At 34.6% G+C, this 22,054-nt stretch overlaps 3 protein-coding genes and 1 non-coding gene across 5 annotated transcripts; 1 reads left to right on the top strand and 3 right to left on the bottom strand.

The window, feature by feature from the left end:
- Window positions 1-1,416: 1,416 nt before the first annotated feature.
- Window positions 1,417-11,192, top strand: LOC120267741 (kinesin-like protein KIN-14F). 2 transcript variants are annotated; one of them, XM_039275420.1, is made up of 17 exons: window positions 1,417-1,604; window positions 2,823-2,986; window positions 3,185-3,328; window positions 3,631-3,990; window positions 4,567-4,635; window positions 5,596-5,796; window positions 5,950-6,031; window positions 6,142-6,237; window positions 6,313-6,492; window positions 6,970-7,076; window positions 7,842-8,020; window positions 8,265-8,429; window positions 8,963-9,216; window positions 9,681-9,844; window positions 9,933-10,127; window positions 10,217-10,788; window positions 10,872-11,192. In XM_039275420.1, the coding sequence occupies exons 1-17, from the start codon at window positions 1,538-1,540 to the stop codon at window positions 11,029-11,031; spliced, it is 3,159 nt and encodes a 1,052-aa protein (XP_039131354.1). In that variant the 5' UTR covers window positions 1,417-1,537; the 3' UTR covers window positions 11,032-11,192. The 2 variants fall into 2 exon arrangements, with proteins under 2 accessions (XP_039131354.1, XP_039131355.1); XM_039275421.1 differs by having other exon boundaries at window positions 1,503-1,604; window positions 3,189-3,328.
- Window positions 11,193-14,480: 3,288 nt separating this feature from the next.
- LOC120266368 (protein transport protein SFT2-like) lies at window positions 14,481-17,135 on the bottom strand. The gene is made up of 4 exons (XM_039273995.1): window positions 16,833-17,135; window positions 15,407-15,674; window positions 15,184-15,288; window positions 14,481-14,857 (listed from the first exon to the last, which is right to left on the bottom strand). The coding sequence occupies exons 1-4, from the start codon at window positions 17,036-17,038 to the stop codon at window positions 14,747-14,749; spliced, it is 690 nt and encodes a 229-aa protein (XP_039129929.1). The 5' UTR covers window positions 17,039-17,135; the 3' UTR covers window positions 14,481-14,746.
- Window positions 17,136-17,243: 108 nt separating this feature from the next.
- Window positions 17,244-17,404, bottom strand: LOC120268189. Its single transcript, XR_005538856.1, has one exon. It is a non-coding gene; the product is annotated as a U1 spliceosomal RNA (small nuclear RNA).
- A 636-nt stretch (window positions 17,405-18,040) lies between these two features.
- Window positions 18,041-21,703, bottom strand: LOC120267777 (vacuolar protein sorting-associated protein 32 homolog 2). Its single transcript, XM_039275462.1, has 7 exons — window positions 21,393-21,703; window positions 20,268-20,367; window positions 19,856-19,941; window positions 19,675-19,766; window positions 19,312-19,426; window positions 19,035-19,233; window positions 18,041-18,378 (listed from the first exon to the last, which is right to left on the bottom strand). Exons 1-6 carry the CDS (start codon window positions 21,462-21,464, stop codon window positions 19,039-19,041), a joined length of 660 nt encoding a protein of 219 aa, XP_039131396.1. The 5' UTR covers window positions 21,465-21,703; the 3' UTR covers window positions 18,041-18,378; window positions 19,035-19,038.
- Window positions 21,704-22,054: the final 351 nt, after the last annotated feature.

The following is a 22,054-nucleotide window of genomic DNA, read 5'->3' as shown; positions in this document are numbered from 1 at the left end:
GATATCTCACAGAGTAATATTAAAGTGCAATCGAATGTGGATAGTGACAAGGAGTCTCAAGTTGTAACAAATTCTGGTACAGATGGTTGTTTAATGAGATAAGATTATTTTAATTATTTGATAGGATTAGTTTGTTTAGTTTGTTTTTTTCTATATATAGTTGTATATGGTAAGCTGATGGGATTAATAAAAAATTCCAGCATTTCATATTTTTTTCCAGTTCTATTTTTTCTCTTATTATATATTATGGCTCATACTGTATTATTAAAATCTTACATAAGGATTTCAACTAATGATTTATTTAAAAAATTTAGAGCATAATTAGTCCTTTAGTTTTGCATAAGGATATTTTTTTAATTCCATTATAGAAAACAAATTAACATGCATAGAAAAAAAAAACAGTCCTTATTGTTCTTTATATCAACCTTCTTCTCTAATAACTTAAAATTAGTGATTATATTGAACCAATGACCAATAAGAAGTCAAATTCAATAATCCAATATAAATATATATATATATTACAGTTATCATCAAGAACTCAAGTTGCTCAACATAGCACACTTATAAAAAGCTATTTATAGGTGAAGGTCAAAAATACATCATGCAAGCTTGTAAGCAAAGCCATTGCCTTTTTCACTTTTGATGAGTTTGGTTTTCTTTTGTTTGCTAAAATGGTAGACATACATCATATAATTCTAATCTTAATACTTAAGCTTGCATTACTCTATCTGTCTCTTATTTTCAATCCATGTATCATATCATAACATATCATTCCTTATAAGTTATAGTCACCGACAGCGCATGGATCCCAACACTAACTTTCAAAAAACAATGTGCATAATTATGCTTTTATTTTTTAAAAAAAGAATAATTATTTAAATTTCTTTATGAATGTATTATCCAATATGTATTATTTTCTAAATATATATTAAGTATATATATTTTTTCCTTCACGAGTTCCAAGAGGTTTTTTACCTTTTATAATAATGAATGAATTATTTTAATATAAAAAAAAAAAAGCAAAATACATTTAACACTAAAAACAAACGAGCATCTAACTTCTTCTCATGCATGAGAAACGCGTTTCCCATATGAGAGTTCCCTGAATTACGTTTCCCTTCACCCTTTTCTCTAATTAATTCGCGTTTCCCAGAGACAGAAGGGGGCCACTCAGCCAACAGTACCGCAAATTTTTGAAACCTTGTTCCATTTGGAAGTTCATGGCGGGAGCTACAAGTACGAGAACAGCAACCACTAAATCTCCACTCAAACAACGCCACGTGTCGAAATGAAGTGGGTCCCATCATTGAACACAGAACATCTTAAGAAAAATGCTGTCCAAACCTTAACAGCAGGAGTGATGTTTTAAGATGGAGCTCAACTGCTCCTCAAACTCGAAAGGGTGGTGACAATTAATAAAAGCACCCTTTGTTTATCAGTGATTTCAAATCACACTCCCTCGTTGTCTCCACGAGATCCCTGTTCTTCTTCTTCTTCTTCTCTCTTTGACATTCTTTCTCTTTCTGAGGAGAGATTGATGAAGGGATTGAGCTCAAGTGTGGATATCAATGGCGAGATGGCTCTGCGCAAGGCTGAAGAAGCAGGTAGCTCATCTTCTCTTTTGCTTTTGTTTTGGTATATAAATGAGATTGGGAAATGGTTTTTTGGTTTTTGTTTTCTTTGTTTTCTCTGTTTTCTGTGTTTTCTTTATGGATTCAATGAGAAAGAAATTAGTTTTGTTTTTTGTAATATGTACATTTTGTAGGGTTGTTTTTCGAATTTGGGATTGATTTAAGGAGTCTGAGATAATAAATATGAATGAGAGGACTTTGTTGAAAATTCATAATTGGTTTTGATGGAGTGAGATTATAAATTATGATATTTTCAGGGTTTCATTTGAAAAAAAAACATCTTGCTAAGCTCATTGAGTTCATGAATTTGTAGTGTTTGAAATAAAAATGCTTGAAATTACAAGATTCGAATCCAAACATTTGTAGTGTTTAAAAAAACTTTAAATTTTCATTGGGCCAAAAAAAAAGTCAAAGTTTGCAGGAGATCTTCAAAATTTCAAAAATTAAGGGGGTGATAAGTAATAACCAAAGGTAAGAGTATTTGATAACAAGAAATTCAGACTTTTTTAAGGGTTCAAAAGTGAAATATCCTTTTTTTTAAAATTGGATTCCATTTGTCAGAAATGGGGCCCACCCGTATTTTAAGCATGAAAGTCCCCGAGTTAACTCCTAATTATCGTTGACTGCCTTTCTTTCCCACCGTCTCCATGATTTTTTTATATAGAAATTAGAACCCGTCCTACTTCATAATCTAACGATAAAAGAGTTTATAGTCAAGTGATATTAATTTTATTATAAAAAATAAATATAAGATATTTTAAAAATTTTGCATTCATATTTTGTTAAATATAACAGTGATAACTAGTGTTCAGTTATAGGTACATATTTACTATCTAAATCCTATATCATTAAATGAAAGTGTGTAATCTAAATGATAAATTTCTGATTAGTACATATACCCCTTATATATATATATAATATTTGTCGTTTTTTGAAAAAACAAACAACTACAAAACAGTTAATTAAAAACTATGAATACAGTTTTTTTTTCAATAATTATTATATATATATATATGTATGTATATATAATTTTATACTTAAAACTTTTATAAATGCAAAAAATATTGAATAAACAAAGAAATTTCTATGATTGTTAAAAACTGAAGGGATTATCTTGAATAAGTTAATAGGGTTATTTCTGCATAAATCCCACCATTTTCAGAGCTTCAATGGCATGCTTCTTTTGAACAGCATCAAGGAGGTTTCAAGCTGCGCAATGGCTGAGGAGGATGGACGGAGCGGCGTCGGAGACTCTGCCGGCGGAGCCATCCGAGGAGGAGTTCTGCCTCGCTCTGCGCAATGGGTTGATCCTCTGCAATGTCCTCAACAGAGTCAATCCTGGATCCATTCCAAAGGTATGCTTCAAACTTAGATTTCGGATATGTATTTGCGTAGAGGTAAATGGAGATAAAGGAATTTGTTTTCATGTGTTTGGTTCTTCGATTCGAAGCTAATGCCTTCATTCTGTGCAAAAGTTGTGTTCTTTTGTTGCTAATGTGGGGGAAAAACTGATTTTTTTTATTATTGTTTCTTCGATGAAATTTGGCGGAAAGATAGTGGAGAACCCGATTATCACTGTTGAATCGAATGATGGAGCGGCTCAATCTGCAATTCAGTATTTTGAGAATATGAGGAACTTTCTTGTTGCGGTTGCAGAGATGAAGCTGTTGACATTTGAAGCATCGGATTTAGAAAAGGTGTGTGTTTTATTTATATTTTCATGTTAAGAAAACTTGAGCCTTGTATCTTTTACCTTGTGATGTGTGTGGAATCTGATGACTGTTCTGACTATGAACTCTGACATTGGTGCAAATTTCAGTGCACTAATTAGAATTGTGTATGAATTAATCTATTTTCAGGCTGTATAGTGGAAATGGTCAACCCATTCAATTTAAGTGAATCTTCGGATGCTTTCTTAAGGACTTCAATGTTGTTATCTGTTGATGTTGTTTATATCATCAATGAAAATCTAATATTTGCTATCATGTTTTATTCACAGGGAGGCTCATCAGGCAAAGTTGTGGACTGCATTCTTTGTTTAAAAGGTTACCATGAATGGAAATTGGCTGGAGGAATTGGGATTTGGAGGTATGGGGGTACTGTGAAGATCACATCTTCAATTAATGTGCTTCCTTCCTCTTTGCTCGATTCTGGAAATGGGGATGAGTCACCTGATAAGTCAAATTCGTTACATGGCCAACAATTATTAGAACGTCTGAATCTTTTTACTGATATTGCCCATGAAGAATCCAAAGCAGCTAGTGCTCTCAGTTTCTTATTCAATAAGTTCGGGCTGCAGCTTTTACAATCATTTCTTACACAGTGCAATGGGACTGATGACCTACCTTTAAGTTCAACGGTGGGAAATACATTTCTCCTTATTTTGGCGGTCTAAAACTTTTCAGATTATCTATCTATCTTCTGAAACGCTTCAATTTCAATCCAAGTTGAACTGTTGAAGTGAAATAGTATAAAATTTTCTATATGCTGCAAAATGGTTGTTGACTAATATGTGCTTAATACTCTTTTGAATAATTAGGACAATAAAAATCTGAAATTCCATTAGTTCTATGCTAACTAAATTTGATGAATTCGATTAATGTCATGTACCTCACCAATTTGTTTACTGTTTTTTTTGCTCTGCCGGATTTGTCTGTAACCTATGGTAATGGAGGAAGGAATATGGAAAATGTGGATTAATAAAAAAAACAAAAAAAAAAGAAGTTTTCATCATGTACTTAAACCCCAAATTATAGTTTCTGAATAGCATGTCTTTCTTACTGTGCCAGTACATTTTCCCTTTTCATTAATAGGTCCTCCATTTTACCCGTTGTAATGGAACTCTTCATTTCATACCTTGTAAGGAAACTTTCCTAAATATTTAGAGCATTTATAAATCAATCTAATTTTTGCTTGTTTTTCTCTGATATTTTAGCTCATTGATGTGGTACTTGAGAAAACCGTTGAAGAGCTCTACATGCTTCTGGTTTCTCAGAGAAATCAGGTGACCATTCCTCATCTATATCAGTTTCATCTTAGTCAGACTGTAAATGAACATGTAAAATGCTACTAGAACTTACGGGTAAAAACCTGAGTAATAACAATAATATCAATTGTTTTTCAAAGAAAAGAGATTTTGCACTCTTAAGAGAGCTTGTAATTAGATAAATTCATCAACTAAACACTTTTCTTCCATTGTCTATGTAAGATTTTGTTTGGTAATCGTAGTTCACCAACCAATTTTCATTATTTCATGATAGGATTTTTTTAATTTTATTTGTATATAATTTTTCTATTCAGAAATCTGTTACATATATGTGCCACATTATCCTACAGTAAATGTACAGGATAAATCTATCTTTACTACCTTAAAAAGTAATAGCAATGGCACAATATGCATATCCCAGAAATTTCATTGCCTTTGCCACTTATGTATGGACATACTAGTTGAGTTCAAAATTGCCTGCATATTGCTGCCATAAATTTTTCCAGTTTTCATATGCCCTGATTTTTATGGTCCATCTTTTTCTATGTCTTGCCAAAATTTTAGTTCAAGTGTTGTTTATTGGCTTCATGTATGTAAAGTTCATTTTATGCCTTAGAAAGATGTTCCTAGATCTTTAAATCTTGAAAATTATTATTGTTTCTGCTCAACAGACAGGTTGGATTTATAATTGCATATTCATGGTCTACAGGAATCAGTTTAAATATGATAAAAGTTAACATTGTCCTAGACCACAAGCTAAAGAAATGAAGACACTTACATTAATAACTTATTTTTTTTTAAAGGTGCAATTTTTTCTTCAATTAGCATAGAGAAATCCTTGGGTGTATGTACAAATAATTTTCTCATTGTTCATTTTCCTATAAGAACTTATTTCATTCCAGAATTATAATCTGCTGAAATATACTGTGTTCCATGATAATAATCCAAACTTTTATCCTTAATTTGTCATGTGAACAGCTTGGATATGTTTTGAAGAACATAATGAAGGATGAGAACAGAACTATATCAAGACAAGATCTCTTAGATGTTGTGTCAAGACATCTCAAAGAAAACAATTACCAAGCAACTTGCTTCTCGACAAATAATGATTACTGTGCTGTAGGTGCCTTTCAAAATGCAAATAATGAGAACAAACTTGATCATCAAAAGCAACTAGAGGTAGCAATATTGTTGAATTGAGTAGTTTGGCTCATACATATAAGATTAGAGGTTTATCTTTATGTTTAAAATGGGAGCAAGAAGTTGTGTCAAAGATATTTCTTATTGCTTATTATATATATATATATATATTCTCCATGTGAACTTTTTCAGGTCCTGAAGCTATCCTTGCATGAATTGAGAGTTCAATTTCATCATAGTAAAACCAAATGGGAAGAAGAAGTCAAAAAGTTTGGTGAGTGCTTGGTCAGATACCTTACATTGAATTACTTTATGTTGATAATTGTATGATAGTTATTGTGTCATTATTTTGCAATGGGCTTATCATAAGCAATGTTGCCTTAGAACATACAATACAAGGCCTTGAAGTGAGCAAGTCTTCATACCAAAAGTTGTTGGAAGAAAATCGATTGCTTTACAATCAAGTGCAAGACCTTAAAGGTAGATTTGTGCTTTCGAGATGGATTCTTTACTTCACATATTTTCAGCTTTACTCCGTCATATATGGGCATGCAGGAAACATAAGGGTGTACTGTAGAGTGAGGCCTTTCATATCAAATCAAGTGGATGGAAAATCCACAGTTGATTATATTGGAGAAAATGGAAACATTATGGTTGTCAATCCCCATAAGCAAGGAAAAGAAGCAAGGAGGATATTTTCATTTAACAAAGTATTTGGGGTTAATGCCAGTCAACGTGAGTTCATCTTCATTCTATTGGCCGTTTCATCAGATGATATTTTTTACTTTTTGATTGAAGAATAAGGTGCACAGTATTTATGTGCAAAAAATCCTAGAATTGTAATAAAGTAACCGACATAAACTGTATTTATAAAGATTAAAAATGGCTTGAAATATACTTTCTTGTTTTAAAATCACTTAGAAATTATTTTTTAGAATAATTTATTGATAACATTTAGTTTTCTTTGAGGAATATTTGAGTGTTATGGCATGGTAGGGAAAAGACATAATATTTTAAACACCTTGCAAGAAGAATTTCAGCTGCAATAGCTCTCTTAGTTGATTGGTTGTGGACTTTGTTCCTCTCAAGTGTGTAGCATTTACTGAAAGCAGCTCCCTTAGTAACTATTGAGTATAAACCATAAATGTTGATCTGAATTGGCGTAGGTATTTCTATTTTCATCTTAGTTCAATTTTAAACTCCTGTTTGCAGGTGAAATATTTGATGACACCCAGCAGTTGATCAGATCTATTTTAGATGGTTACAACGTTTGTATTTTCGCATATGGACAAACAGGTTCGGGGAAGACATATACAATGGTACGGGTGAAGTACCTATTCTAAACATATAATTCATTTAAATCAAGTTTGAAATCTGTTAAGACCTTCATGTAGTCGCGTATCCCAATCCTTATGGATGTAGTATTCTTATCAGTCAATTAGTTGATCATATGAATTTGTTAGAATTGCAAATCTACAGTATGGAAAACTCTTGGATCCAATTAAGAATTTAACCCTGTTGATTCTTTGATGTAATCCTTATCTATGACTAATTAAGGAACATGATACCATGGGCACACTCTCCAAGAAGAATTTTGTACCCAACCACCCAACCATGATATTTTCATGATACACTGCAAGCATATGAGAGAGGAAGAGTTTAAGAAAGCACACAAGTATAAATACAGGACTTGCAAAAAACTTGATTTGCCTGACTGTGTTTTCTTTATTTCTTAAAAAGTGATGAAGTTTACTTGTTCTGCACCTCTTCAGTTTCTACCATTTGCAATAACCTGCAGGTGCTACTCTTTTCTCTTTCATGCACTGTAATTCACATGATATCAGTAGCAATACACCCAAACCATAATGTTGCATTTTAAGAAAGTAGGCTTTATGGGAAGGCCAAGCGGAAAAAAAGCATATCTAGTCTGGATGGTAGTTGCATTAGAGAATGATGATACTGCACAAGTTGTATCACTATTAATTCATTCATTGGAAAGGATCTATATAACTTATGTGTATTAAATATTTTCACAAGCAAGTGTTTCTTGAAAGATCATTCATTGGCAAATTCTCTTTCTTTAGAGTGGTCCAGATATACAAACAGAAGGCACATGGGGAGTAAATTATCGAGCTTTGGGTGATTTATTTAAAATAGCAAGATCAAGGGCAGATATCATCACATATGAAATCAGTGTCCAGATGATTGAGATATACAATGAGCAAGTGAGGGATCTTTTGGTTACTGATGGATCAAGCAAAAGATATCCTTTTTGGCATATATTAGCAATAAATACTATGTATTGATCTAGAAATTATAATGATTTATGAGTAATATATAAATACATTTTGTTCAAAATTATATTTGGTTCAGGGTAAGTAAGCATGTTGCTCTAACCTTTTCTATTCTATTGCAATTTGCCATTCAGTTGTCTTTCCATATGTTAGAAACCTGCTTGAAGGCAGTGGAATTTAGTTTTATTGGTAAATGTTCCTTGACATTAACACATTAGATATAAGAAACAATTCTCAGTTGAATGGCGTCAACATTCCTGATGCTAGTTTGGTTTCAGTGAACTGCACTCAAGATGTTCTTGATTTAATGAAAGTTGGCCAGGGAAATCGAGCCATAGGAGCCACTGCACTTAATGAACGTAGTAGCCGTTCTCATAGGTACTTTCAGAATCATATGACCAATTTTAAGATTTGGATCATGGTCTTATAATAATAGTAGGTTCTTGTCATTAATGTGATGTGGAGTGATTGTAGTGAAGCTGCATCATCCATCTCTCTATAAAAAATTCACATAGATGTTTACATGTTTTTATGCATTATAATATGTTCGCCGCACTTCAGCAAATCCCAAAAATTTTGCAGTAGTAACAGAAAAGGAAAATCTTCACTGTTATTTTATCTTTTGAGAAAGGAATATGATCAATCATGCCTTTTTAGTTGTGTTATGAGCATCATCATCACTCACTGAAAATCTTAGGCATGGGTAACCTAATACAGGGCCTACATAATGAAAATCTATCTTTTGTATCGCAATTAGACTTCATTTGTGTGTTTAATAGAGTCTTATAATCAAGTTAGTCAATCAAAATATTATTCTTCATTTTTTGTGAACAATAAAAATCTAGAATGAAAATGTTGAACTACTTTACTTTCTTAACAAACTTCTTACGATTTTTTGTTTTCTTTCTTAGCGTGCTAACAGTTCATGTGCATGGAAAAGAATTGGTTTCTGGTTCAATCCTCCGTGGTTGTCTTCATCTAGTAGATCTTGCTGGCAGTGAAAGGGTGAATAAGTCTGAAGCTACAGGAGAGAGATTAAAAGAAGCCCAACACATAAATAAATCACTTTCAGCTCTGGGAGATGTTATCTCTGCTTTGGCCCAGAAAAGTTCCCATATTCCATATAGAAACAGCAAACTTACCCAAGTTCTGCAAGATGCGTTAGGTAACTAAATTCTTGTTCAACACACTTTTCTAAAGTATAGCTTTTCTTGAACCTGTTTACGAATTTAAGTTTGTATTTCTTATGGTCACAGGTTCAACTCTATGCTTTCTGAAAGAAATTAACTAAAGACCATTGATGTATTAGAAATAAACACTTATGTTTGCAATGATGACTGTGAATGGAATAATGTAATACGGCATTAATAGTGAACATTTAAGGGATATGAAACATGTAAAACATGGTATGCTATGTTGTATATTCGTTATTCTAATTCCTTATGAAACTTTTCCTCACTTTAGCATAGATAGGAAAGTACCTAGAAGCCTTAAATCTTGTCTTATGGCAAAAGTCAGTAAAATGTTGACAAATGCATCATTGGATGAAAGGCTAACAACTATCTAAACTTTCTAAAGGTTTTATATCTCATCGTCATTGTTCTCATCATGTTTTTCTCTCTGCTTCAGGTGGCAATGCAAAGACATTGATGTTTGTCCATATAAACCCCGAGGTGAATGCCTATGGAGAAACAATTAGCACCCTTAAATTTGCTGAGCGCGTCGCCTCTATAGAACTTGGGGCAGCCCGTGCTAATAAAGAAACTGGTGAAATTAAAGAACTTAAGGAAGAGGTTTGCATTTTCATGCAGTCGGAATTAAATGCAGATTTCAATTTACTCTTTTATGCTTAATGTCAGATTTCTATTTCAATCTATCCAGATCTCAAAACTAAAATCAGCTTTAGAGAGTAAAGAATCTGAAGTTGTACAACTGAAAGATCACAGTTGTCGGCTTGCATTAGAAGTTCAAAATCAGAGAACTGCATCACCTTTACACTTGCAGAAGAGTGCAAATAACGTAAACTTGAAAGATGAAGTTGCTCAAAAACCAAAAAGCGAGAACAAGAAGATTGAGGTAACTTTTCCTTCTTTTGATCATACTTTACCATATAGCATAATTCAAAACACTGAAAGTTTTAAGCATTGATTCCATATTTCATGCAGTCGAGAAGCTGTTCATCAGGGAAGCAGAGAAGACCTCGTTTTCCTCATCCATTATCAGAAAAAGAACTCGTCTCAAAATCAAGTTTCTCAAATGGAGATAGTTACAGCAACTCCAGAAAAACAAGGTCTCCCTCTCCAGCTAGACGATCAGCATCAACGGACCGAGCCAGCATTATTAAGAGCAAGCAGAGGATTGAATCTATTAGTGAGAGATCTATACTTAAGCCTCAGTTTCCAGAAAAAGTACCCACTGTTAGATCAGCAGTAATAGTTCCAACAATGATAAAGAACATGAGTTTGAGTACATATTGGGAGCAACAAGAGATTGTCAATGAACAATTCAAGCCATCAATTAGTTTGCCACAATGGGGCATCAGGAAACATCGAACGGAAAGTAAAGGTGTCGAGAAGCATGACATTGATGTCAGAATGAAGGCAGAGAATCCTAATAAGAATGATTTATCTCAAACAGAAGATGAGAGTGATCATGCTGATGCTGCTTTGCATGGTAGTCCTCTGTTCAAAAAAATTCACCGTCACATGAGAAGGAACTCGCAGAACATTGAACCAAGGTATATGCACTCACTTCATTTGGAATTCTTTTCACATCAGCAACTGTTAGCAGCAATCTTATAGAAGTTATTGTTAATTTCAGAGCTTTGGTTCATGCAATGGAGTCAGTAGTGACCGGGAAGCAAGAGAATAGGCTTCCAAATGGTGATGTTCGAGAAGGAAAAGAAGGCAAGAATGTCACTGAACCAGACTTCCGACGAAGTAAATCTTTGCCTCGTGGGAAATTCGTGATGATATCATGAGAAAGAAATCAAGCTCCAATCCATTCAATTTCTGAATGGCTGGTAAGTAGTACTCTGATTGTTTTCGATTTTTATATGTAAATGAGTTGTGAAACCCAGAAAATCAATTGAGTTCTAAATTCAAAGAGCAAATATAAGCCCCGGTTGGGTAAGTTTATCAAGAAGGAAGTGTTTTTTTTTTTTAATTTAGCTGAAGGAACTACTTTTGCCAATTTTTTTTTTTTTTGGTAAATTAAACTATCATAAAAAATAAAATAAAAAAACTATTAAATATATTTTTTAGTTATAGTCACTGATGCTAGTTTGGTTTCAGTGAACTGCACTCAAGATGTTCTCGATTTAATGAAAGTTGGCCAGGGAAATCGTGCCATAGGAGCCACTGTTCTTAATGAACGTGGTAGCCGTTCTCATAGGTACTTTCAGAATCATATGATCAATTTAAAGAATTGGATCCTGGTCTTATAATAATAGTAGGTTCTTGTCATTAATGTGATGGGGAGTGATTGTTGTGAAGCTGCACCATCCATCTGTATAAAAAATTCTCACAGACGTTTACATGTTTTTGATGCATTATAATATGTTTACTTTTTAGTTTTGTTATGAGCATCATCATCACTCACTAAAATCTTAGGTATAGCAAACCTAATACAAGGCCTACATACTGAAAATCAATCATTTGTATCTCCACTAGACTTCATTAAGTTAATCAATCAAAGTATTATTCATTATTTTCTTGTGAATGATATAAATCTAGAATGAAAATGTTGATCTGTCACGCCCCGAATTAGCCAACTTTTTGATCTCTGGTCAATCAGTAGTCATAACCGTGAGATAGTCACTTGGTGTTTTCACCTTCTAGCATGTTTCTGTTCATTGAATCATCCTGTTTTAAATGCCTCCATCCTTAGAGTCACCCACTTGATTGTCAAGTTACTGTCGACTGCCTCATATTGCCTCTTTGGCAAAGTATACACTGGCGTAATCATAGGTATCGTCACCTTGAAGTGATGACTTCCCTTTCCTATAACTTCAGCTTCACAAACTGATATGTCCATACTATTTGGTAAAAGGAAGTACAGATTCTTAGGTAATGCACCAAGCGCATTTGCTTCAGCATCATAGAATGACCTACCATTTATCTCCTCTAGTTCATCCCATAACTCGACGAAGCTATCTGTTAAGAGTGCATCAGGTATTGGTTTAGTTGGATCTGAAGCTTCCTTTCGACTGTCAGGTAATGGAGCTAACTTCTCTGGCTTCTTGAGTCTACAATCCTCATGATGTGGGTTGAAGTCGTCATCTACATGTCCAAAAGAATCAAGGTATCAATTTACCTTACGCTTTTTTTCTATCCCACCTTGCACTGGTGCTCCCATCACAACTAGTTCATTAGTGCTTTCCTCATGGCTTGCCCTTACTTGGCTCTTGTATTTGGACAGAAACACGTTCAGCTTCATCGTTATGACTATCTGCACTATCATCCTGTTGTGTCCCAGCCAAGTCATTAGTTCCTAGTACCCCTTTTTCCTTATCACTGATAAGTACAATTATCTAATCAGGCAGCTGAATACCCGTTATATAGTTTGCTATGAAACGCTGAGTTCTAAGCTTTCTATTTGGTGCAATGTAGACTGCCCTCTGTTCTGATGAAATTGTATCCACTAACAGTCCAATGTCCATATTCCTTAGCCTTGCCATTTCAAAGATGCATCTTTTGAGCCATTTGCGAAGTAAATATGATCATAATAACACGTACCAGAACAACAAACTTGACCTTGACCACCAAGGCTATCTTGACAGAAGCAACAAAGGACAAAGATCCAAGCCGGTCGGTGCAGGTCCAAAACACCTATCCTGGTCAACGAAGGGATAGGTTCCCAATAATATGAGAAGCTATTTGTTGGTCTGCTGCTTGCTATTGTGATCATATCTATTTTGCAAATGACTCAAAAGATGCATCTTTGAAATGGCAAGGGTAAGAATTATGGACATTGGATTGTTAGTGGATACACTTTCATCAGAACAGAGGGTAGTCTACATTGGACCAAACGGAAAGCTTAGAACTCAGCGGTTCGTAGGAGACTATATAGCGAGTATTTAGTTGCCAGATTGGATAATTCCACTTATCAGTGATAAGGGAAAAAGGGTACTAGGAACTAGTGACTTTACTAGGACATAACATGATGATAGTGCAGATAGCCATGACGATGAAGCTGAACGTGTTTTTGTCCAAGTTCAAGAGCCAGTAAGAGCAAGTCATGAGGAAGGCACTAATGAATAAGTTGTGATGGGAGCACTAGTGCAAGGTGGGATAGAGAAAAAGCGTAAGGTAAATTGATTCCTTTGGACATGTAGATGACGAGTTCAACTCACATTATAAGGATGGTAGACTCAAGAAGCCAGAGAAGTTAGCTCCATTACCTGACAGTCTAAAGGAAGCTTCAGATCCATTTAAACCAATACTTGATGCACTCCTGACAAATAGCTTCGTCGAGTTATGGGATGAACTAGAGGAAATAAATGGTAGGCCATTCTATGATGTTGAAGCAAATGTGCTTGGTGCATTACTTAAGAATCTGTACTTCCTTTTACCAAATAGTATGGACATACTAGTTTGTGAACCTGAAGTTATAGGAAAGGGAAGTCATCACTTCTAAGTAGCGATACCTATGTTTGCGGCAGTGTATACCTTGGCAAAGAGGCAATATGAGATAGTCGATTGTAACTTGGCAATCAAGTGGGCGACTCTAAGGATGGAGGCATTTAAGATAGGATGGTTCGATGAGCAGAAACATGCTACAAAGGTGGAAACATCAAGTGACTGTCTCACGATTATGACTACTAATTGGCCAGAGATCAAGAAGTTAGCTAATTTGGGGCGTGACAGATTTAGTTGTATCAGAATAATTCTTATCCAAACATTCGACAAAGTCGAAATACTAAAATTCAAATGATCCCAATTTCACTAAAAATATTTTCATTTATTTAAAAAAATAAAATATCTCACAGTGAATTTCAATAATACATAATTTAATAAATAAAAATTATAAACAGAGCAGAGTAATAATATATAATAATGAATTAAGTCCAGTTTGAATAAGTTCATGAAGCAGGAAGTGGTGTTTTGTTTAGCAGAACAAACTTTTTTTTTCCAAAAAATATATTTTTTTTTGGGGAAATTAAACCATCATCAATAAAAAAAAAAGAAAATAAATAAATAAATATTCCAAAAGACTGCTTTTCAGACATTTAAAAGCATCTCCATCAGTTTTTATAAGTAACCATTTCTTGGGTTTTTCAATGTGTTTGAGAAGTGCTTCCAAAACAATAATAAGCTAATTTAAATATTTTCATAGCATTGATTAAGTCAAACTTTAAAATAGTAATCTCTTTTGCCTTCCTTTGAAGAACTTTCAAATCAAACTATGTTACTTTTGAAGGTATGAGAGTTGAAACAATCAACGCATTCTATATTTCCTTTCAATGACACACACGGTCATTCTTCTGTTTCAATAAACTGGTTGAATTCAAGGGCACATTAACAGCACAGTAAAGTCTAAGATGAAGACAAAGCACCGAAGTGTCTTATGACTCCTTTGCTATTACAAGGGCATTTATATAAACAGATGAAAACAAAGATCAGCACAACAAGAAACTAAGAAAAAGGGAAACTAAAAAACTAAAAATAGAGTTACTGCAATTGTAGACATTTTCGTCACCTACCAAAGCATCTTAGAACAGAAGACATTAAAGTTGAAGACAGAAATTTGAGTCCAGTAGAACCCCCAGGGAAGTATGAAACTGAATAATATGAGAGAGCAAGAACCTGCAGACAATTGATTGTATCAGGTTTCACATCAACTGAGATTAGAAAAAGAACTTCACAAACATTTTCCATTGTGTATGTAACAAGCAGGCAAGCCATGAAGGTAATAATTAGGAAAGAATAGCCATAGAGCTACAAATAATTGATTAAATAAAGTCTATGGTTGATGTGCAGGACAAAAAACCCCGAAACATGATTTATTCTCAAAGAAGTTAGTAAGGTTGGGCAAATACTGATGAAATAAGAACCACTTTATGAATCAGATGATAAAAATATTGACTGGCGTGGAACTGATGGCTAAGAACATGAAGTTGTATTATATTTACCTGAAGCACAGAGAAAATAACAGATAAAATGTAGCTGTGAAGCACCATGGAGACATAAATGGTTCCTACCATGCTGCCAATGAATCCCAAAGTGAACGGGAGTCTCTGAAAGATAAACGTCAAGCAAGTAATCAGTGTAGCCGATTGTACCGTGCAACAAATTTTCAATAATTTATGTGCTTTATATTCTCAATAAGACTCAAGAGGAAAAAAAAAATACTACCTCTTTTGAAGACATGTGCTCCAGCTGATTCTTAGGGCCCTTTAAAGCAAAGAATGAGCCAATAATAAAGGCACAACCAATTGTAAAGCAGATAGCAAATTTCTGAGGCATCAGCACCATGACAGGGAGGAACATGGTGAAGGCAATGAAGATGAAGAAGGTACCACTGGCCAAGAACAGCCCAAAGTACATAAGAGACTTCCCTGAAGGAACATTGCTTGTGGCGTTCTGTAAACTCCCAGGTATCTCCCTCACACCTTTTGAGACACTGCTCAAGAACAAATAGCAAGCATTATAAAATTTAATCTTCTTGTTAAACTGCAACTCCTGAAAGTCATAAGGTTACATTCAAATACTAGCCTAGTAAGCCACAACACATGATTTATGTCTCAATAGACCGAGGAATACCACTTGGCTAAGCTAACTGATGAAGATGAATTTTGAAAAGAAGACAGTTAGATTGAAACATTCAGTTTCTTTTTTTTTTTAATGATCGCACACCAATTAAGTTTGCTACATACAAATACATTGAAAAGTGGATTGAGAATAATATGAAATAACTGAGAACAATGAAGTAAAATCGATAAGTGCATGCAATCTGCACAAAGACTACCACCATATATTGTGCAAACTCTTTCTGTTTGGCTCACCATAAAAAAAACAGCTTAATTCATTTGCAGTGTCATTACAAAGCACGTGAATTCATTGTCAGCAGTAAATGTTATCAAAATTAAAACTTAAACCAAGACAAAGAGTTAAACTTCTAACAAACTCTCCGTTAACTTATGTGCATCCAAAAGTGGCAGTGGATAAGTTCAGCACAAATTCAACTATAGGGGATTTCATGACCATGCCACCACTACAGGAATGTCAAGATAGTAATTTTGATTGCCTGATGGATGTCTATTGAAAAGTTAACACACAAAATATAATAAATAGATTTTACTATTTCAAGTATTGAATTGGCTCTGCACAAAATTCCCACCAATGATGGATTTCAAGGAATCATATTATTTTAGTTCAAGCTTCTCAATATACACATCTAAATGTGGAATTCTCATTAAGGAATTGAAGTAATCACAGTAAGTAAGCGGCAGCTGCAACCTACAATCAAACATGGCATAAATAATCCCATGTTTTTCTTGTTAAAAAATCAAAATCTAGGGATTCCGCTATCATCATGCATATACAAGAAAAATCAAAATCAAAATCTAGGGATTCGGCCATCAAGCATATGGAAATTCAGCAGAAATTTACGTCTCTTATAGATGCAAAGCAAAGCAAAGCCTCAAACACCACAGAAATCAAAACCCTTAAAGATCATGAAGCAACACATAGAAACAGAGAGCCAATTCAATTCAATTTGGATCTAGATCTAAAATTGAGATAATCCAAGATCAAAAGCGGGAAGAGAAAGAGCACGAACACGCTGAAGGTACCGGTGAACTTCTCATTGGCGGTGCGAACAGCAGCCTCTAGGTCAAGGCCAAGGGCGGAAGAAGGTCCAGCAGAGCCATCAGCGGATGATTGCGAGGCAGCGTAGGAGTTCCAATCAGAGAGGAGAGAAGACGAAGGCTTCGGAGCCGCCTCAGCCGTAAACCACGACTGCGCCGTCTTGATCGCTCCGGCCATCGCCGGAATCCGCTTCAAGCTCACTTGTAAAACACTCCAACCAATGGAAACGAGTGTTCGTCTCTATTTGGTTATATATATCGTATGATTCTTGAAAATTAATAAAAAAATATTAATTTCAAATTAGTAAAAATAGTATAAAAACAGTTATTTAATTAATAATTTTTTTTTATAAACAAATAATGAAATTTTGAATTTAAGTTTGGCAGGGGCCGCGCGTGCGCGTACCCCCTCTATCACAAATTATGACGTCCACTCTACCACGTGGGTAGATGGTAAGCCAGCGCATCTCCTATGTGCAATGGAGATCACTAGCCTAGGCCACGGACCTTCTTGATCAACCGTTGACCCCGTCCAGGTAAGTATGGTCTTAAGTTGTCCCAACCCTTCATTTTATAGCCTCCTGCCTTAGTCTACCTTCTTCATTTGGCCGATGTGGGACTAAAGTTTTTTTCAATTCATGTGATATGATGTTAACGGACCACAAGCTTTGTGAATAATGTGTCCAGATAGCCCATGGATGGGGTTCTTACTTGTTAGTTTTAAAAGCCCATGTGTCAATATTGCCCATTGGCGTGTATTTTTTTTTTTTTAATTAAATAATTAGTATTTAATTAATCACTAGAATTCATCTCAAGATGAGATGATTTTGTGATAAAAAATGGTCAGCCAAAATAAAAATCTTTCTTAAAATAATTTATTATTTTAATTTTAATGTTAGTTGATATGTGTTTGTTTTTATGGAATTATTTTATTGATTTCAATCTTTAATTTATTTTGCTATAATTATACAAAATAAGATATAAATAATTAATTTTTAAAAAAAAAATCACAATGTTTGGCAGCTGTAGTTTGTCTGTCATATGCAAGTTAGTGCAAACAGGAGTGACCACTGACCATATTTATATATGCCTTAATAAACAATGGGCAGAATCATTTCTATGTAAACAAAGACATAAAATGTGAAAAGATAAACCAAATGGCATATAAATGAATACAGCATTTGGCATGAACACTTTAGATCTGTGCATTATTGCATATATTTCATAAGTTGCTGAAAGCTCAAAGTTTTGTTCACAACTAAAGGAGATTCAATCAAGAAGCACAAAGTTCCATTCTCCTCCTGAGTATCCAAGAATCAGCACTGGCCTTAACAAGGAATATGTGATTACACAAACATCAACCTCCCTGGATTCATGAATCAATGCCTGCTATATCTTACAAGGAGAATGTTCTATTGACGATAAAAATATACAAGATATACGTAATCTGTGACTATGATTTAAGACATAACCCTTCATTTGACTTGTTCTCAGATCACATGGTTCCCCAAAAGAGCCCTGCATGAGATCAATGATATCCCATAAATCAGAATTCAGAAACATATAACATCAGACAAAAATAAATTTACAAATAAATATCTAAGTGAAGGTAAGTTTATTGGTTGGTGCAGCTCAGAATTAGTGCAAATAGCACATTTAACCATGTGCATTTTTCCTTTTCACTTTCTGAATGCTGATCAAAATGCATTATTTTGAATCCGCACAAATCACAAAACATCCAATTCCAGCTTGAGTTTGGCAAAGATATCAAAGATGCAACCAATAAAACAATCTTCAATGTTCTTGCCATTATCACTAAAGAGAAGAGGAGATAACATCTCAAACTGGAGAGATAGGGAGAACTTGCAGAATTTTTAATTTCATTTAGTTTATTCTTTTTTGCATGATCAAGCAAGTTTCCAGAATTCAATTTTCAGTATAATTTGTAGCAAACTGATGACATTATTCATCAATCAAAGAATATTAACACAGACATACATAAATGAAGGGAAAAATTAGTCAACAATGAAATACCAGCAGATCCATATATTTACCCAGAAAATAAAATGTCTAAAGCAGCAATTGCTAGAACTAGTTTTCTATAACATATAACAACATAAGTGACTGGCCATCATATGCAATTATATATATTGGATTGGCAAGAGAGTAGGTACCAGACTACAGAGCCATTTCTGCTTGTAGTGCAGCAAGCTCATCATCTTCAGCTGTACTCTTTTGTGGCACAGGGCGAACTGGTTGCCTGCCAGCCGGAACGGCTGGTACTGTAGCAGCAGGAGCAGTAGTCGCTGGCTGCAGAAGTTGTTCCTCCAACTCTGCCCCCTCCAACTCTTCGAGTTCCGCTTCGAGTTCATCCTGCATTAAAAAATGCACTAATATGTATCAAGACAGCAGAAGCATAAACAAATAAATAAATGATTGAAAGATGTAAACCTCGTCAAAGTCAGCAGCTGCCCCAATAGGTGCAGACAGTGCTTCTTGAATTTGTTTCATGTTCTCTGTCTGTTCATTTATCTCATCCATCGTCTTGTCAACGTCATCAATGTTACTGCAATAAAAACCAAGGATTATTTGCTAGAGTGCATCCTCTATCAGAAATCAAGAGAGGTTCAGGGAAGATAACTAAATCAGGCAGGGGAAAAAAACAACTGGCTATAGTCTTTCTGATGGTCAAGTTTATATGCTAGACTAATTAAACGGGATGAAAACAGGCAAAGAGCATAGAAATTGAGAGCATCTGCATCGCGAAGCCCCCTTTGTTTCTATTAACATAATATTTGATGATTAGTTACTTACGTTGCTTTCTGCATAGCCTTCATTGCTGCTGCTCCTGTTCTCAGAGCATCAACTGTTTCTGTGGTTGCTTTTGCACCTTCCAGCATAATCATCTGAAACAAAAATAACACCACAAACAAAAATGAGAACTCCCACAGAGAAATTCTTCTTTAAAACTCTAATTACTAGCAAGAAATTGCACCTGATCATGAATCCTTAATTGGAAATTTCCAAGCTGCTCAACTTGTTGCTCATAAAGCCTCTTCCTCTTTAGACATTGTATTGCAGCTAATTACAGAAACAAAAACATATGCAGAAACTTAGTGAAAAACAATGATATTTAAGGCAAACAACATGCAAAAGTTAGCTTCAGTCACAGGACATGAGGCATTCAGCTAATTCACAGGAGGACATGTGGTCAAAGGGATAACATGAAACCATCAGAATATAGATTGGTGATTTTAACATGCACATAAATGAAAGCAAAGAAGATTAACTATAACCATCCAATGAAAGTCAAACACAAATTATGTACATTCTTGCCTTCAATAGACAAAAAGTTAGAATTTAACAAACCAAATTGAACACTGCAAATCATCTTGAAATGGCAATACCTCTTTTGTTTTTTGCTCTAGTGAACTCCTTTGCCTTTTCAACCTCTTGAGACGCCTTTTTAAGAAGAACTTTCTCCTTTTTCTCTAGCATTTCTAGAGTCTACATAGTAGCATATAAGCAGGTTAGAGAAAAAGATACAGATGCAGAGAGAGAATCATTGTAAATCACATCATAGATTCCAAAAGTCATCTACTAGTAATAATATCTCTATCTGACAAATAAATTATACCATTGCATGTTCATGCTTGCACACGTATTTCCATTAGAGAAGACCCCAGTGTCTATGAACATTAAACTGTATTGGTCCTTCAAATCATTAAAAGCCTTTGTCTATAAATCATCAGGTAAGGCATCTATACAATTGTTTTGCATCTCTCCAACAATTCTCAATAAATCACATTTCGTTCTTCTTATGAATTTAATGACCACTTCTTCAAAACAAAAAGATGATAATGAAAGAACATGGAAAAGTTAAGAAAAAATGTTTTAATTTCTGTAAATAAAACACATCGCAATATAATTTCCACTTAAACCTTAAACTGAACTAAACAACCATTCATCAATAGACAACCAAGAACATCACAACCAAAAACCAAACAAGCCAATACCCACTATATTCTAAACCATGTAAACGCAATTACTATAATTATTCTACACCAGCCAGGTTTCCATGTAAATGCCATTACTATAATTATTCGACACCAGCCAGGTTTCTACAAAGCACAACCATTATAACAAGAAAAAAACCTTTTCTATCCAAATTAGCATGAAATAATATACTTCTACTCTGCATAAAACACAAAGTCCCCTTTCTTGCTCCTCCCTTCTTAAGTAATCAAAACATTTCCAAAACCATATCAAAGATATACCACTCTTCGAGAACCCTTCCACAATTGAGATGATGACTCTCAACTACTCCCTAATCTCACATAGAAAAGTTACCAATTTTCCAATTCCTAAACTTATCATCGCCCTCAAAACAACAAGGAAAAGCAACTCAATCAGAAAAAACTCACCTTTCAAATAGGAAATTGCTAAAATTATAATCAAAAACACTAATTATCAATTAAAAACAACTACCAAGAAAAGCAAAAAAACAAAACAAAAGATCAAATTAGATATACCTCATTAAGCTTGTCAAGCGTGGCGAGAGCATTACTCTGCTCCTTGGGCTTCCCAAAGATCTTGCTAAACATCGTCGATGATTTCAAAAACCTGCGCTTCTACAATACAAAAAGCCCCCAAAACGAAAACCTAACCCTAGAAAACCAGGTCGATCTGAACAAAAGATGGATTGTTGAATCTAAATCCGACGAAAAACAAGGCGAGATCGGCCGAACTCGATCGAAGAAGCAGAAGATCGCTTGGGAAATCGAGGAAATCAATCGGAAAGAGATCTCCTCGCTCCTTCGCGTCAGCCTCGTTTGAGATTGGAAAAAACCAATTGACGGGCAGGTATGATTATTAACGGGCCGGATCTATTCTAGGATCCGCTAACGGACCCGATATTATAACTTTATCGGATCCGGATTTCCGAATATCTTTATCTCTAGGGAAAATTATATTTATTGTTTTAGATCAATGGGCCAAAAATGTGTATATCCACTGCTTAAAATAAAAATATTAACTGCGAGGCAATTTATGAAAAGAAAATTATATATATGGTTTGGATCCGGATCCGGATCCAGATCTGAATCCGAATCCGATAGGCCGACAGATCGAAGGGCAGGACACGGTTTGATTGGTCAATTGCTTCATTGAGAGGATAAGTACAATAAGGAATGGA

The sequence above is a fragment of the Dioscorea cayenensis genome, chromosome 8, assembly GCF_009730915.1.
Source record: "Dioscorea cayenensis subsp. rotundata cultivar TDr96_F1 chromosome 8, TDr96_F1_v2_PseudoChromosome.rev07_lg8_w22 25.fasta, whole genome shotgun sequence".
Taxonomy (NCBI): domain Eukaryota; kingdom Viridiplantae; phylum Streptophyta; class Magnoliopsida; order Dioscoreales; family Dioscoreaceae; genus Dioscorea; species Dioscorea cayenensis.
Note: the sequence above shows the minus strand (reverse complement) of the source record. Positions and strands in the feature narration are given on the sequence as shown.

Excerpts from the sequence above, each read along its gene's own strand:
- LOC120267741 (XM_039275420.1), top strand. The coding sequence starts at position 1,538 with ATGAAGGGATTGAGCTCAAGTGTGGATATCAATGGCGAGATGGCTCTG. Across the intron at positions 8,430-8,962 it reads CGTAGTAGCCGTTCTCATAG|CGTGCTAACAGTTCATGTGC; the intron begins GTACTTTCAGAA and ends TTTCTTTCTTAG. Across the intron at positions 10,789-10,871 it reads TCGCAGAACATTGAACCAAG|AGCTTTGGTTCATGCAATGG; the intron begins GTATATGCACTC and ends TGTTAATTTCAG.
- LOC120266368 (XM_039273995.1), bottom strand. The coding sequence starts at position 17,038 with ATGGCCGGAGCGATCAAGACGGCGCAGTCGTGGTTTACGGCTGAGGCG. Across the intron at positions 15,675-16,832 it reads TTCACCGGTACCTTCAGCGT|TGTCTCAAAAGGTGTGAGGG; the intron begins GTTCGTGCTCTT and ends GTTCTTGAGCAG. Across the intron at positions 15,289-15,406 it reads AGCACATGTCTTCAAAAGAG|AGACTCCCGTTCACTTTGGG; the intron begins GTAGTATTTTTT and ends TTTATCTTTCAG.
- LOC120267777 (XM_039275462.1), bottom strand. The coding sequence starts at position 21,464 with ATGTTTAGCAAGATCTTTGGGAAGCCCAAGGAGCAGAGTAATGCTCTC. Across the intron at positions 20,368-21,392 it reads CGCTTGACAAGCTTAATGAG|ACTCTAGAAATGCTAGAGAA; the intron begins GTATATCTAATT and ends GCTACTATGTAG. Across the intron at positions 19,942-20,267 it reads TAGAGCAAAAAACAAAAGAG|CTGCAATACAATGTCTAAAG; the intron begins GTATTGCCATTT and ends TTCTGTAATTAG.